Here is a 17,456-nt window from a genome sequence, read left to right as displayed (position 1 = left end):
GTGCAAATACCAACAACATGGAAAAGGGTTCGAGTCAAGAACACACGTGATACCCAGTGGAATCGCGCGTGGACTATGGGAGAGGTGGTGGGAGGGTGGGGAAGGAAGAAAAGAAAATGATCTTTGTTTCCAATGAATAATGTTTGGAAATGACCAAATAAAAATTTAGAGAAAAAAAAAGTAAAAATATATACAAAATAAAAAAAAAGAAATTTGCTTTTTTTGAAAATGAGGATATTGCCTATCTCCATCCAATCCCATGACATCTTTCCTATGCTTCTATCCCCTTATATTTCAAAGATCACCCATAGGAAATAGCTCAGCAATTTCAATTCTCCTCAATTCACAGAACTTTTAAACTTGTTGGTATAAGAAAATCCCCAACTAGATTTTAAGACCCTTTAGGGACAGAACCTATTTTTGCATTTGTCTTTTGGTGGCTAGGATAGAGCTTTACATGTAGTAGACACTAGATCAGAGCCTGAAGAGTTCATTCATTTAGTACCACCTCATTTTACATATGAAGAAATGATACAGAAAGAGGAATTTGCAAGACAGTGCAACAGGCAAGAGTGTACTACACAAACAGAAGTCTCTAGAAGACTTAACTATACATTTGGAACCTCGGTGGATTAAGAACCAGGCCTAGAGATGGGAAGTCCTGGGTTCAAATTTGCCCTCAGATATTGTATAGTCCTTATCACTGTGCTTTTGAACCAATACAAAGTATTGATTCTAAGGTGGAAGGTTAAAAAGAAATTAAAGCAAATCAGATTGAATGGGCTCCTTTTCATGATTCAACTTGTTATAGGAGATAGGTTGAATTAGACTTTCTTAGAAATCTCTTCTAATTCCAATTCTATTTTCATTCCTCCTACTACAAACTTGACACCCCTTTTATTTTCATTTATATGTTCTTAAATTACTATTTTTATTTATCCTTCAAGACTTAGTTCTGGGGGCAGCTGGGTAGCTCAGTGGATCGAGAGCCAGCCCTAGAGACAGGAGGTCCTAGGTTCAAATTTGACCTCAGACACTTCCCAGCTGTGTGACCCTGGGCAAGTCACTTGACCCCCATTGTCTAGCCCTTACCACTCTTCTGCCTTGGAACCAATACATAGTATTGATTCTAAGATGGAAGTTAAGGGTTAAAAAAAAAAGACTTAGTTCTTCATATGTATTGCACCCGACTTCCAGCTTTTTGTCCTCTAGACACACATAAACTCTACAGATGCTTTTTTGGTTTTCTGTGTATGTCCAACCTTGACAAATAGATTACAACCTCCTTGAAAGCAGTGTTTGTCTCCTCCTCCCTCCCCTCACACCACAAAGCTGGACATGAAATATATGCCCCAGAAGCATCAAAGTAGAATACAATCTGCTGGATTTCCCTTCTCACCCATCACCTTAAAGTGTTAAAAATCTGCTACAAACTTGAACCTCACACTTAAAGTTATAAAACAGTCCATGGATAAGGAGTATAGCATTGACCTAAATGTAGGAGACCCCGAAAACAAAACAAAAAAATATCTAGAGCCATGCTTGTGAAGTAATGAGATCACTACGTTTTAGATGAAGCTAAGAGAATAGCGAGTGCTACTCACAAGCCTAGTCTTGGCATAACAGTTTTAAACCTTTACCTTCTAAGACAAAGGCAAGAGCAAAGCAAATGGAGATAATCCAGGTCCTCCCACTCTATCCGCCCCTAAATTTAATACTGTTTAAAAATGGTCATTTATGAGCATCAACTTTTATTTTTACCTCTGTATCCCCAGTACCTAGGGCAGCCCCTCTGTAAACTATGGGAACTTATGGAATAGAACAGTCTAATTCACTCCACATCCACCAGCATGCTCTACATAAAGACATTACTTAATATGCCTGTTAGAGGTCAACAGTGAGAACTTATTTTATAAAAATACCCTTTCCCAAAAAACTCTTAGGTGAAATGAGAAATACTATTAAAAAGAAAAAAAAGGAAAAAAAGAGTCTGATTGAAGCAGGGATTTCCTAGTCTACAGGAGGATTTCCAAGGGGGCAAATGGGGACAAATCTGCAGTAGCAATTACAACGGCAAGAACAATTACTACTCATGGGACCCTTGGGTGACTACCCTTGGCCTACTTCCTCATTGATAAAATAAGGTTGGATAGGTGGCCTCTGTGGTACCTTCCACCTGTAGGTTTATAGCCATGTCTCTGGTCTCTCGGTCCAAGTCTAACCCTCCTGTCACTCTCAAGGACGAGCAGAATAAGGCCAGGGTGCATCTGGTGGAGATCAGGCTCGTGAAGTTTCTGAGTGTCCATGAAATCCTTCCTTGCCCAGTGCCTCAAAAGCATTTATTTCTTGATTCCAAAACAGTTTCCAAGTTAGTATTCCCCTCCCCCAAGGGAGAGGTCACAATCAATCCCCTACCCAGGGGTAAAAGGGATGTCTATGGTTTATTTGGAGTTATAAACAGCTCATCTACAGAAACAGGCAATTTAAAGATGATGGTTAAAGAAGTAGTCCCTTTTCTTCTGCTCAGCCCTACACATCAGGGACTGAGGGAGGACCCACATCAGGGAGTTGCTGGCTGTAGCTGCTGCTCACTGGGTTTCCTCACAGGCTCACGAGTTTCTCAATGAGAGCAATCTGTGACTGGGTTAGGTTGGCCAGGTAGGTCACCATCAACAGGTCCTGGTGGGGAAAGACAATGTAATCAGAAGGTTGGAAAAAGAGCCAACAGGGAGCAAGTATGTTCTTTGAGAGGTATGTGAATCAACCACAGTGCATGCTAGAACGTGTGATGATGACTTGGATGGACTGAGGGGGAAAGAGGCTAGAAAAGGACACCGGTGGGAGCCAAGAGGACAGAACAAATAACAATCTGAAGGAGAATCAGCTTCTGGTATAGCCAGGGGGACAGGAGACGTTGAAGTTATTAATAGGAATGTTTCCAAAGTCAAACTAACTCCATAAGGCCCTCTAATTCTCTGCCTTAACAAGTTCTGTTCTCATTAATTGTCTGAGAAAAGGACAGTCCCATTCCTGAAACCACTGACCCCGAAGGACCTTTGGGAAGCTGTACTGAATTTAAGAAGAAATAATGCTCATTTGATGTGTCCCAACCAAGTACCAACATCAACAAGGCTTAAAGCCCTTTCTGGAAGTCTGACCAAAGGGCTGGTCTTAGATGTCAGATCCGATCCGACTCAAGCCCTTACATGTAACCCTTAATTCCCAAAAGAAGACAAGGAAGGGAATGGAGCTTTAACTAGCCTATAAACACTTTAAAAGCCTCTATTTTTTTTCATGTTTGTGAGCACCCCTTATGTAATGCATGGCATTACAATAGATGGGACTTAAAGGGTCTGCACTGAATTGTCCCCAGGCCTTATTTTGATTTATGGACTGGTTCAGGACAGAATTTACTCTCTCGACAGGAACAATTCTCATCGCTCCTCTTTACCCCACTATAAATATCTCCACCAACATGACTAAGGACAGGTAGGCCACAAGACTTGGGGATGGCTCTCACATTGATGTTACTGTTCAGCATGGTCTCGAAGTCCTCAGGAGCAATTTTGGGAACCTGGTTAACCAGGCCCATCAGGAAGCGGCCCACGGTGTTGTCAGCTGACACCTTTCCAGACTGAATACCAAAAATGAGATTACATTATACCAGAACACATGCATTTCTTGTCTACAAGCTGTAGGCAGCTTCCCCTACATGCTCTTCTCTGGCAAGCACACCCTGGATCTGAATGCCCCCTCCCACTCTGCCCCTCACCAGCACATCCTCGGCATACTGCAGCACTGTGCTCAGAGCATCCTGTATCCGGGCTGAGGCCCCACCAACTTGCTGCAGATCACTTGAAAGGCCAATCACACGGTTGGGGCTGAAACAGGTCTTCATGATCAGGTCAACTATGGGTAAAGGGGAGGGAAATGTTGATCAAGATTGATCACTCTATGGCTTATCACAGCCCTGCCAGGGATGAGGGCAGGCCTGCTTGTGGCTTATCTTTTCAGCCAAGCCCCCATAATGTCCTCCAGGAAAATGGGCCTAGAACTCCAGGCTCCGTGAAAACCTAGTCAATTCCAGAACTCAAAGGTGACAAGGGAGGGCATAATGGTGATTGCAAGGCATGAAAAGACTGAAAAGGACACGCTGACTTCTACCTCAATCTGCAGAATAAACCATCACAAAATTGGCTATAAGATGCCCATAGGACAAACGAGCCCAGGCATATTTAGGGAACTTTACATCTTTTCTTCCTTTGGTGTCATCTTTAGAGGAGCTAAGGGGGACCAGTTAGGGAATGTTAAAGTAAAGGATAAAATGAGGACAATATAAATTAAGAGAATAAGAAGCACAGTCTTAGGGATAAAATAGAACACAAGGACTTCTTGGTAGAGGCTGGGACTCCACAATGGCAGAGAAGCAGCAGCAACAGCAGAAGCAAATACATTAAGCGACATCACTGCTCTTCAGTGAGAAGCTCTACTCAGGGGCTGCCTACTTATGAGTGGTTTAGATGGGGGCACAATGATTCTTATTCACAGAAACAGTTGCCTGTGTTATCAGGTACTCCCAGCAGTGCTCCATCTAAATAGCGGTTGGAGGGCCAGCCTAAGGCTCCATTCTGTTAAAGTTAAATTTAAAACTCCTGATTCTTGGTTTCCATAGTTTATTAATATTGCTTGAATAAAGAAAGCAGATAGAGATTAAAGCCTATTTCTAATCTTATTCTAATCTTGCCACGTGGTGCTCTGCCTCATGGCTCCCAGCCAGTGTCCTGCAACACCGCTATCCAAGGAAATAAGAGTACTTCCTTGCACCCCTCTTTTTATTTCTCTCCTTTATCCCCAGACCCCACCTTTCCCTTCCAGGTCATGTGCCTCAGTTCCTGTCCCAAGCTCTCATGTGACATAGTGTGCGCAGTGTAGGTCAGACACTAGTACGTTATTCCTGGGGGAGGGAGTTCCCTTTTAACAACCCCGCTGTGATTCTTTGGGAGACCAACATGTTAAAAACTCCTTCCTTGGAGTTTCTAGAGATTAACATGTCAGGTCTCCCCAGTGAATCATTCCACATACAGGCCCATCATGGCAGCCAATAGATTAGAAAGCTAAGTATCTCTCTACCTCTCTCCTACTTTCCCCTCTCTTTACTACTACTACTTTAATTTAATAAAATTATTAAGCTGCTATCAGCCTCATATTTTAATTATTACAACAGGCAGGTAATACTCAGGCACAACCAGACTGAATGCCTCTGGGTCTGTTTCAAACCATCTGTCCGCACACCCAAAGGCTCTATAGGGCCAGGAGGGGGAAGGTTACTCACTTCCAATTCGTTCAGTATCATAGTAGACATATTTCACTGTCAGAGGAGTGAACATCACTCCCATGGTTTTTCCTGGGACACCCATGGAAGCACTGGGAAGAGAATATCAATATCATAAATATGTGTTGAATTTAACTCAATCAGGATTGGGTTTAATTGAATCTGGATAGGGGTTCCCATAGCCACAATATGGCCTTGGGCACAACTAGAAGCATCAGGGAAGATTTCACCGCCAAAGTTCAAATAAGGATTTTTGGAGACATTTTCAACACACCAAACCTGTTATAACTGTCCTTGCAGCAACCATCTTTCCTTTCAGATTAGGTTCATGTAAATGGTTCTAATGTTACTGCCCTGCCTCCAAGACCTCTATAACCCTAGGAATTGCCACATGATCTATCCTTTTCATCTACTCTCAAGCTGAAATGTGTTCTCTAATCAGAGTGGAAATTCCTTGATGAAAGGCCCTCTTGCCTTGTCTATTTGTAACCCTAGCACTTACCATAGTGCTTGGTACATAGTAAAATACTTTTTAATTCCCTCATTCAAAGAGATGTTCAGTAGAGCCTGAGGAGGAGACATTGATGGCCAGAAGGACAAAGAAACCACGTGGTTCTGCAAACCGTGTGTAATAACAACAGAGTTTCAAAGAACTAGATGACAGGTTGGGCAACTAGTTCAAGGCCAGAGCAGATATATATGTTTGTATTTGTTTAAAGGTAACTGATGTGGGGCAGCTAGGAAGCAGGGTGGAAGAGCACCAGGTCTAGAGTTGAGAGATCCTAGTTTTAAATCTGGCCTCAGACACTTCCTAGTTGTGTGATTCGGGAAAATGGGAATTTTATCCCAATTGCTTAGCCCTTATTTAATATCAGTTCTAAGATAGAAGGTAAAAGTTTTTTTTAAAAGCTAACATGTACTAAGATCATTAGTTCATAATTATGGTCTCATTTAACAGTATACTGTCAGGACTGTTTCCCAAGCTAGTTGCTGGTACCTCCAAGCATCATACCTGACATAAGCTTTGATGCTCATCCGCCCATTCTGGAGGCTAGTATCCACAGTGAGATGAATGGGACTATGAGCCTCCCTGCTATAGTATTCATGAATCAGCACTGAGTGTTCTGTGATGTCATGGCCTGTAGCATACCTGGAGAATATAAAATGAAAAGAAGATTGATTAATTCAACCAACATATATTAGGTCCGAGACAGTTAAGGGCAAAAATAATTTTAAAAAAATTAGTGTTGGAAAAAACTTCAAATGTCAAACAGTCCAACCTCCTTATTCTGTTCATACATCATAAATGCAGAAATTAAGTGGCTGGCCCAAGACTCTTAAATCCAATGAATTGATACTAAACATATACATGAAGGTTAACTTTTTTTTTTGCTAATTCTCCCAATAAAATTAAAGAACCATATCCCTGCCTTGGATATATACTGAAAGACTCTTTTAGTGTTTGCTATACTATGCCCAAAAGAAAATATATTCTCAATTATACATATAGAGGACAACAATTCTCAAGTAGGGAGGTGTTGGTCACTGGTCTTCTCAGTCTAACCACAGTATGATCACCCTGGGCCTAAACAAAGATCCAGCACTTGAACCATGTTAAATGAGAGCAAGCTCAAATTTAGCCATGTTTTTTGCAGAAGAGTACAGACCTGGAATTTCATTGATATAGGGGAACAGGTCTCAAAGTGTGATCCACAAAACCTTGGGGTCCATGAGACTTCAGGAACTCTGAGAAGTCAAAAGTATTTTCATAGTACTAAGACATTATTTGTCTACTAAAATGTTCTTCCCTTTTCCAATGACCTTATCTCTCTGTAGCAAGTTTCTGCATATCCAAAACAATATACCACACCAACTAAATGTAGAAACAATTATAAAATTCAGTTGTATTCTTTTAAGCTAGATATCGAAATCATAAAAATATGTAAAACAATGCCACTCTCCTAATATTTTTATTTTAGAAGTTGTTTTTTCATAAAAATTGTTCAACATGTTTATTACTTTTAAATTAACAAGATGAATATTATAAACTTTTGTTTTAATATTTAATATGGGAAAATATCAATAGATATAACCAATAAAAAAAGGTGGACAGACAGCAGACTGGAATGTGCAGAGACCAAAAACTTTAAGAACTGGTATAACTGGAGCTCCTGATGAAGACAGACCCTTTTACCAAAGCACTCTGCTATTAAGAAGTTAAGTGACTTTCAGGAATACAGAAACAGGCTATGTCAAATTCAGGACCTTGAATCTAGATTTTTCTGATTCCTGAATAATGAATGAAAAAATCTAATGCCAGAGGAAGAAAATATGCACCATAAAATTACTTCATTTGAAATAGCCCTAAAGACCCAGCACAAAATCTTGGAGTATTCTAAGGCCTTGGGCAAGAACCCCTAATTAGTCTAAGCCCACAGATATCATGTCCTTAAATGTGTGTTTTTCCTAGGTCTCTATCCTTAGCCCTCTTCTCTATATAATCTTTCTTTTGGGGCCTCCGTAGGTCCTATAAATTTAATGATCATCTCTACTCAACTTCCCCAAGATTCAGTCTTGCATCAATTTAATTGTTTACTGGATATTCCCAACTCCAAGAATGAATGAAAAAGCATTTAATTGCTTATTTTACAATTATTCAGTATATACTTCTCAATGTACTTACTGGCTCTCAAATTAGAATGTAAACTCCTTCGAAAGGCATTTTTCATTCTTTCTGTATCTTGAATACCTAGCACAGTGATTGGCACACAGCAAGTGCTTAATATTTAGTAGTGAATTGATCCTCTAAGGAAAATTTCCCCAATTTTAACTTTCCACTATGGAAGAGAGAGAAGAACCTATGACATTTGATGGAAAATAGCAGTCCCAAAAGCAACATCTTATTATGTTTCACCAATGTCAAAGATATCAACTAGTACGGAAATACCTTCCATCTTGCCCTCAGTTCTGCCCCAATTTGCAATCTTTACTTACCAGCCCAGAATAAGCTCACTTGGAGAGACTTTCTTATGTAATTCATACATATTCTTAGCAAATTCCATGTCCACAGCGACCTAGAGGAGAACATGAAATTGAAAGCAATTGGTCCCTAGATGATGACAATTGGGAGGCAGAAGATAAAGGAAAGGACACCCAAAGAAGCAGTTTCTATCCTATAAATTGTAATATTGGACTCACAATATAAAAGCAATAAACCTGACCACACGAAGCTCAAACCTTGTGTTCTGTTGTAAAGAAAGTGAAAAAGGTTCTTGTGGGCACCCTGTCCATAGAATAGCCAATATGTAGAGGGAAAGTCCTTAATAATGGACCATGCCCAAGTTCCCACTTACCTCATCCTCAGACTCATTATGTGGCACCGAAAAGCAGTTGGTGACTTCTACTGAGTGTTTGTCAATTGTTCCTACAAAAGAAAACCAGGAATGTGTCAACTGAAGTGTTCAATAAATTTATGACAGTGTTCACCTCCCTTGAGGTTGAGAATATTGTTGAATACTTTCTATGTACCAATCCAACAGCAAGCATCAGAAGGATAAAAGAAAATAAGATCCTGGTTCTAAGGAGTTTATGGTCTATTTGAGGAATTAAGAGTTATCCAGTATATACCAGCAGTCATAATAAGAATAGCTAGTATTTACATGGCACATTAAGGTTTGCAAAGTGTCCTAAATAGGCTATCTCATTTTATTCTCAAAACAATGTGAAAAGGAGCTGTTATTAACACAATTTACAGATAAGAAAACTGAATCTAAGAAAGGCAAAGGAACTGTCCAGGGTGACAGAACAAAGTAAGTACCTGAGACAGGATTTGAAGTCAAGTCTTTTTGACTCCAAGTCCATTCATCGTATGAAAAGAATCTGAAGTTATATTATAGAAGCATATTATCCAAAATGAAAGCACTTCAATTCCTAGAGAGGAATTAGTATGCCCTACCAATTAGAATAGTCTAGTGACTGGGGTGAAGTTCCTATTCAGTTTTGGATCTTAACTCCACTACCTAATGTGGCAGTCTTCAAAATATTTTTGACTGCACATTCCTATCAGTAAAAATCTTTATAGAACCATTCTTCCAATTCATGTATATTTACTTACATGTTATTTACAAAGACTATTACACTAATAATTATGTATATTATAAAACAAATATTTTTAACAAAGGAGTGACATGGTCAGAATTACGCTTTAAGAAAATCACTTTGAGAGCCATATGAAAGATGGATAAGAAGAGAAAGACAAAGTGTCCTATTTGGAAATTGTTGCAATAAGGACCAGTACAAGAGTAGTGCCTTAAAGGAAAAGGGTCTAATGGGAAAGATGTGGAAATAAAACAAAATATGGTAACTAACTGGATGTGGATGAACTGCTGATTTGGGTGACTAGAAAAGTTTGTTTGGAAGAGGGGTGGGTTTTGAAGTAAAAGCAGTGATACAATGAGATTTGTTGTCTCAACTCTCTTGTGCCTGTTCATCCTGGAATTCACTCTCTGCCACCTAAGCAGTTGACAGTCTTGCCTCAAATGGGGCCTATTATAATCATGAGGAGATCTGGAGTGTTAGGGAGGAGGTATGGAATTTCCTAAACAGATCATATATGCCTGCCTAAACCGTCCTGGCTTAAGAGGGAAGAGGTTGGTAGTATGCACAGAAGAGACCCTTCAATCGACTGATCAGAAGTTCTTTGGGATCAAGCTGCCATTTTGGAGGGCTGGGCTCTAAACTTTAGATATTGTCTTTCCCAGATTTGTGTGACATGAAAATTTGTGTGCCATCTCTGCCTTTACTAAAACACAAAGCCAAGGGCAGAACTTTAGCCTCACCTTACAATTTGACAGTGAGCCATTCATTAATAGCTATTGTTTGAATCCAGTCATTCAATGAACAGTTTTATATTTAGCTCACCTGTATTATCTCTTAGACAATATTTTTCAATATGTCCAAAAAAAACTTTGTCAAAAACTCAGGCAATGGCAATCCAATTCAATAAGAGGTTTATTAAGCACCCGTTGCCCCATAACCCTTATTTTCTGTCTTATAATCATCAATACTAAGGACTCATTACAAGGCAGGCGGGCAAGGGCAACTGGAGTTAAGTGATTTGTCCAGGGTCATAGAGCTAGCAAGTGTCTGAGGCCACAATTGAACCTGGGACCTCCTGTCTCTATCCACTGAGCCACCTAGTTGCCCTTTGATGTTTCCATTCTACAGAAAAAAAAAGGTAAAATATAGCTTAACTATGTACATCAACAGTTCCCTTGATCTAATTAACCATGTTAGAAATATAAGTAAAAAATAAATGACTCAAGCCAGCATTAGGTTATCTACACTAATCAGCCTTTAAAAAATATATCTAATTTTAAATTGTTAATCTCCTCAGACTTGTCCTATCAATACTTCTTGAATTGCAAGATTTCACTGGGAGACCCTGTCCTATGGCCAGGAGGAGAGGGAAAGATATAAGGTCAGTCAATTAGCATTTATTAAAAAAGGCAAAAGGAGCTCACAATTCAGTGAGTGAGGCAACACAAAAACAAAGTACATGCATAGTAAATAGGTAATAATTAAGAAAGAAAGCACTAAGATCAAAGCATGCCATCTTCCACTATATTTCTTTCCTGAGATTTCTATTGTGATGTCTTCCATCAGGAAATGTGCAAATGGAAATATGTATTACAAGAAAGTTCGGGTATAACCTATATCAGGCTGTGTGTAGTAGGGAAAAAACCTAAATTCTGAAATGTGAAAAAAATTGTCAAAAATTGTATTTTTGAAAAAAAAAAAGTGGGGGCAAAAAAAGGCAATCACTCACCAGGTTTCAGAGGAAGCCTGGAAAAGGCTGCCTGCTGAAGGTGGGATTTTAACAGGGCAGTGAAGCAAGAGAGGTCAGGAGGCAGCGATAAGGAGCACTGCAGGGCATGGGAGTCACACAGTAAGCGACTATCCTCTTGGAGGAATACTAAGAAGTCAGGGGTACCTGCACGGTCGAATGAACGGAGGAACAAAAAGAGGAAGAAGTCTTGGAAAGGTAGGGGGCTGGGCTGTTTAGGAAGGGCCACACGGCCCGGCCCATACTTTGCAGATCATCCAGTGCGACCCCAGGTTTCACAGATGAAGAAACCGAGGCTCCGAGCGGCAGATTCGGTAGAAAGGGGAAAGATGGACTAGAATGGCAGAAAGAGGCTGGGGTGTCCAGAGCGCAGGAAATGTCGGATGTCTGGAGCGTGGACTGGAAAAGCGCCGCTTACCCAGCAGAGTGCCGATGACACGGCCTGCGCCCTCGTTGCGGCGCTCGTAGCTGTCCACGATGGAAGCGAGGATTACTGGGTGCAGCCGCACCACGCGGCCGCCAGGGAACGGCCCGGGTAGCCCAGGCCCGAGAGGGGCCGGCGCCGGCGCCGGGGTCGGGGCAGCCGGGGGAGGTGCCGACGCCGGGGCCTGTCCCTGGGCCTGTGGAGGGGTCGGGGCGGGAGCTGGAGCGGAGGCCTGGACGGGATCCGGGGCAGAGACCGGGGTTGGGGTCGGAGCCGGAGTCGAAGTTGGGGAGGAACCCGAGGCTGCCATCGCAGCCGCCATGTTGCCGAAGCGCGAAAGGAAGGAAGTAGAGGAGGAAGTGAAGAGGGAAGGTAGGACCAAGGAAGAGGGAGCCTCACTATAGGTTCAGCCTAGGCACGAAACTTCCTTCTTGGCGCTTATTGGCTGGGATTGAGCCTCGAGAAATGAAAGGTCCTCGCTTGATTCGGCAGGCCACAGGGCACAGGAATTTCCGGTTCTCTCCTTAATTCCGTTGAGAATTTGCACTCCCAGATTTGAGTCTTGTACAGAAGAGTTCCGGAGCAGAGAGGGTTGAGAAAACAAAGCTCATCAATGAAGAGAGTTGCAAGCCTGGCGCCACCTAGCGGCCCAATCTGACCTCACGTTATTGTATTTTCCTGAAGAGTTTGGTTACGCTGCTTGTCACTAGAGGCTTTTGCTCTTATTCACCAAACAGATCTTTATTAAGCGTCTACTGTATGCAAATCATTGCTGGTGTGAAACAATACAGAAAAGAATTGAGTCAAAAAAATTACCTGCTTCTCTTGGAGACACGTCCCGCCTTACCTTTGTCTCTTAGATATCTAATTTGAAAAGTTGTACATATTTGACTCTTGTCAGAATGAGGTGAACTCCCAGATGAAGATCTGCAAAGAAGAGTTGGGGTAAATGGTAAGGGTAAGGAGTCCAGTCCCAAGTTCTTAAAATGGCTTCAGGCATCAGCTGTAGGTCCTAGCATTGGCCAAACAACTGATGGAATTGGAGGACATTAGGATACTTGTGGGCTACGAAAACACAGCAATCTGGTAATGGAAATTCTGGGAATTGGAGGAAGAAGCACAGAACCTGCTACCCAGCTATGGGAGGAAAAGGAAAATTATGTCCTTGTTAGAAGGAATTGTGTATTCTCCCCACTCCCAGGTTGATAAGAAAGTAGTCGTAAAAGGGGAGGGGGGGAGAAAAGAAAGTAGTGTCATTCACTACCACCATTCCTAAATTTTCAATGTGCTGGAGACCAGGTAGCCCAAACTTTAGGATTATTGACTTCACCATTCCCCCTTCCACCCCATCTCTAACTCTGAAACAGAGATTAATGAGTAGTTGTTGTTTTTTGTTTTTTTAACTAGGGAAGGAGTCCAGAATATGCTGACTAGGCACCCACAGGTTATTTAGACGCTTCCATGTTTTGATGAGCAAAGAAGTAAATGAGATTTCCTTCTCTGATGGCATTAATAAGTACCCCTACATGGATGACCAATGTTGGCTGGGCTAAGAATGAGGGAATAAGTTTTCATACTTTTATAACATAGTAGGAATAAGTTTAACTTTTCACAACTAACTCCATTTTGTTTTAAGCCTCTATTTTGTGTTATTTTTTAGCTGTTTTGAGTGACTCATTTGTCTATTAAGTAGTGTTTTTCAACAATTAGGTAAACTTTTGTATGGTATGGTGTATTAAACTACATGTATGCATTCTTATTGCTGTTGGAAATGTGAAATGATCCCACCATTCAGGAAGGCAATTTGTCTAAAAGTCTATAAGCTTTTAAAAAATGCATGCCCTCAGGGGACAGCTAGGTGGCAGCCAGGTGGTTCAGTGGATTGAGAACCAGGCCTAGAGATGGGAGGTCCTAGGTTCAAATTTGACCTTAAAACACTTCCCAGCAGTGTGACCCTGGGCTTATCCCCCATTGCCTAGCCTTTACTACTCTTCTGCCTTGGAGCCAATACACAGTATTGATTCTAAGACTGAATGTAAGGGTTTAAAAAAAAATGCATGCCCTTTGATCCAACAATACCACTAATAGGGGGGTGTATGGGGTGCTCAGGGAGGGGTAATATCTCTGGTATGGAGGGCTTGTCGTGCCCTCCTAGGGCAGCTCTCTAGACTCTGACCCTCACCTGACACCCAGTTCTCACTTGTGGCTCCTAGTAGGTGTCAACTTGGAAATCTAGAGATCCCCAGTTTATTTAGTTTGAGTGTAGAAACCCCAGGTTTTGACCTTGTCACAGGAGAGGTTTCCCCCTGAGGGAAGGTCCCTCTTCACCAGACAGTGAACTTCCTGGTAGTCTGGGTGGGAACAGCTAATCCCATCCAATATTAAGCATCCCTTTTGTCCCAATGGTTTCTCCCCTAGGCTAAGGTCCATGACCAAGGTGACCCAGCCCTAAGCTGAGTCTTTCCCTTTTGTGTCCATTGTAGGGCCCCAGCCCCTCACTATTATTCCTGTCTGGAACTTTTCATTTTCCTTTCTTACCATTGTAAAGTCAATCAACTGTCCCTCTAATCCTAAAGCCCCCAGGTCACCTAGAGTGGTATATAGGTTTCCCCAAGTTCTTTTGTTCCTGGGAGTCCATCCTGAGTCGGTGGCACTCCCAGGGGCTGGTGACCAGGGCGTCTTGACTCTGTGCAGTCTTGGAAAGCAGCTCTGTTGTTGTATTAGCAGCGCTAACCCCTTTTCCCATGATTAAAGAGTGATTTTTGACTATTTAATACTTCTGTGTTTTTTTCTAGTTGACAAGGTACTAGCACGCGGCAGCGGCCACACCCCGGGCAATGGCTTCGACAGGCCGGCCAAACCTTGTGAGGGTAGCCATCGGGTCGACGTTGATCCCTAGTGAACCAGGGCTTTGCTCACCCAGCATGTGAAGACTGCTTTGGCTGAACAGATGGAAGAAACAAATAAGAAGGTTCAACGGCTGAGATGGCCACGCAGCAAAGCACTGTGGAGTGCTTAGGGCGTGTTGGAGCACAAAAGACAACATGGCCATCCAATGCAGCTGAGGAAGTCTCCAGGTGTAACGACTTTTTGTGCCAATGGACCCAGGCTTCCAACGCCGAGAGAGTGGGACTGTCTCTGTGCATCGACTTTTCCACTTAAATCTTCATACACAGGTGTCTTTGTGCACAAAAACGCACAAAGACAATCATCATCCTCAGTTCGAGAGACAACCAACAACCACTAATAGGTTTGTACCCCAAAGAGAAAATACAAAATGATTGTACAAAAATATTCATAGCCACACTCTGTGCTGGCAAAAAATTGGAAAAGGGGAGGGGTCCCTCAATTGGGGAATGGCTGAACAAATTTTGGTATAGGATGGTGATAGAATACTATTGTGCTCTAAGGAATGATGTACTGCTTGATTTCTATATGAACTAGGAAGACCTCCATGAACTGCTATGGAGCAAAATGAGCAGAACCAGGAGAACATTGTACACAGAAACTGAAACATTGTGGGATAATCAGATGTAACTGACTTTGCTACTAGTAGCAATGCAATGATCTAGGACAATTCTGAGGGACTTATAAGAAAGAATGCTAGCCACACTGAGTCAAAGAATTGTGGGAGTAGAAATGCAGAAGAAAAACATATGATTTATCATTCGTTAATATGGGTATATGATTTGGGGTTTTGGTTTTTAAAGATTACTCTTGTTAAACTGGAAAAAACACAGAACTAGTCAGAAAAACCACCTTTTTAATCAAGAGAGTTTAGTATCATTTCCTCAGGCCTCCACACAGTTATGCCCTCAAAACCCACACAGAGCCTCAAGATTCCCCATGAAAATTGGGGAACTGAGGATGGGAGAGTATAGCTGATTGGCTTTACAATGGCTACAAAGACATGAGGAGTCCTAGACTGGATTATCAAGGAGAGGCTGATGCTTTACAATGGACGCAAAAGGGAAAGATCCAGCCAAGAGCTGGGCTACTTTAGAAAGGACTTTGACACAAAGAGAGAAACTACCAGGACAAAAAAGGGTACTTAACATCTGACTTAATCTGTTAGGTTTATTGTTAGTCTGAAACTTGTGAAGTTGGGACTTCCCTCTAGGAGAAATTCTCCTGTAACTAGGTAAAACTTGAGGTCTTCAACTTTAAAGATAACTAAACTTGTGAGTTTTCAGATCCCATCTGGCTACACTTTTGGGGGTTTCTATATTCCAAGTGGACACTATTACAAAAATGAATAATATGGTAATAGTTATCAAGTGGTAATACATGTATAATCCCAGTGGAATTGCTTGTCAGATCCAGGATGGGGGTGAAGGGAGGAAAAACATGAATTGTGTAACCATGGAAAAATATTTTTAAATTTAAATAAAAACTTTTTTAAAGTATGTATTCTTAAATAACTAATAAATATAATTAAATTCTCTGACAAAACAGATTAGTAAAAAAAAATTACAAACAACTTGATTACATTTTATGTAGAAAACTACCTCTCAAATTATGTGGTAAAACAATTTAGAAATGTCTATGGTAGAACTATTAAAAAAAAAAATCCACGTGAGGCCATAGCCATCCGTTGAAACTGGGACTGGCTTCTTCATTCTCTGCACTTGAGATGTAAAGATCCCTGTGTTCCAAATTAGGTAACTGCCAATTAATCGAATGATAGAAACTTGATACATAACCTGAGAGGGAGACAAATGGTCTCTCCTAAACAGAGAAGAAAATCTATCCAATATGAAAGAAACTTACTGGACTTCTGGGTCATACTGTGGACTAGACATTTTCTCCAATAACCCCACAATCTCTCAGGCTTCACCAAAACAGGAATTATGTACCAAAGATAAAGTAACTTCAGCTGTTTCTGCTAGGAGCCATCAGCCACCATGTCTTGACAAAGTCACTTGTGGTAGCTAAGGAGGCCACAGAGTGGCCCTTGACAAGATGGGACTGCTCACTCAGTCCCCCTTGCATGACCTCTCTCATTAAGATCCCTTACCTATGGAATTGACATAATTGCTATTTCCCCTAACCTCAGAAGGAATAATGCAAGAGCAAAATACCTATACCCTAATTCTCTAAAACATCACCAAAAGATCAGTCCCTCAAATCCAATCCCAAAAGACTACCATGGGTTAACTTTTACTTAGGTATATAATTCCCTGTAAAACGATAGCTATAAGCCAAGCCCAGAACTTTCCCACTCACAGAAACTTATTCTCATGAAGCCAACATACAAATCAATCATAAATGCAGGTATACCAAGCTTCATCATGCCTCAGTGACTTGATTCTTCCCCTTGAGAAACTCCTTAGTAAACCCTGAAAAATGTCCAGTCTAATATTAAATCTGAATTGTGTTCTCAGTACCTCTCAACCTCAATGTAATGATTGTTGGATTGTCTTTAAGAATTTCTAATTGATTATTTCATTTTATTAAAAGTAATAAGTAAATTTCCTTGATTATTTGTAAACGCAAGCTCCTCACAGGTTAATGAGAAAATTAAGCCATCTGTGACAAAATCATTTATCTTGTATGAAACCTGACATGGGCACTGTACCCCCAGAAACCCAGGTGAACTATTATCAGGGAAACTCCATTGCCCTTGCATCCTTGTGACTCTTAACCTAGAAAGACCCAATGACCCCACCCAGGGTCCTGAGATGTTTACCCTCTTTGGTCCTGTAGATTTAAGGTGGACAAAGAAATGAATCTTTATGCCTCCAGGCAGACCCCAGTCAGATGACCACCCCACTCCACCAAATGCCTGAGGGACTAACACTCACTCTGGTCTTGTCCACACCTGGACCTAGCATCTAAAGAGTATATAATTCCCA

The 17,456-nt window shown here is 41.3% G+C and overlaps 1 protein-coding gene and 1 long non-coding RNA gene across 2 annotated transcripts; one reads left to right on the top strand and one right to left on the bottom strand.

Annotated features, from left to right (window-relative positions):
* Nucleotides 1–2,317: 2,317 nt before the first annotated feature.
* Nucleotides 2,318–12,098, bottom strand: EIF3F (eukaryotic translation initiation factor 3 subunit F). Its single transcript, XM_001379866.5, has 8 exons — nucleotides 11,596–12,098; nucleotides 8,686–8,756; nucleotides 8,327–8,406; nucleotides 6,345–6,482; nucleotides 5,333–5,424; nucleotides 3,773–3,909; nucleotides 3,521–3,634; nucleotides 2,318–2,679 (listed from the first exon to the last, which is right to left on the bottom strand). The coding sequence occupies exons 1-8, from the start codon at nucleotides 11,921–11,923 to the stop codon at nucleotides 2,602–2,604; spliced, it is 1,038 nt and encodes a 345-aa protein (XP_001379903.1). The 5' UTR covers nucleotides 11,924–12,098; the 3' UTR covers nucleotides 2,318–2,601.
* A 98-nt stretch (nucleotides 12,099–12,196) lies between these two features.
* On the top strand, nucleotides 12,197–16,007 carry LOC130455006 (uncharacterized). The gene is made up of 2 exons (XR_008912772.1): nucleotides 12,197–12,553; nucleotides 14,397–16,007. It is a non-coding gene; the product is annotated as an uncharacterized LOC130455006 (long non-coding RNA).
* The last annotated feature ends 1,449 nt before the right edge of the window (nucleotides 16,008–17,456 follow it).

Source organism: Monodelphis domestica, chromosome 6 (genome assembly GCF_027887165.1).
Source record: "Monodelphis domestica isolate mMonDom1 chromosome 6, mMonDom1.pri, whole genome shotgun sequence".
In the NCBI taxonomy this organism is placed as follows: domain Eukaryota; kingdom Metazoa; phylum Chordata; class Mammalia; order Didelphimorphia; family Didelphidae; genus Monodelphis; species Monodelphis domestica.
The sequence above is the reverse complement of the archived record's forward strand: the minus strand, read 5'-3'. Positions and strand labels throughout refer to the sequence as shown.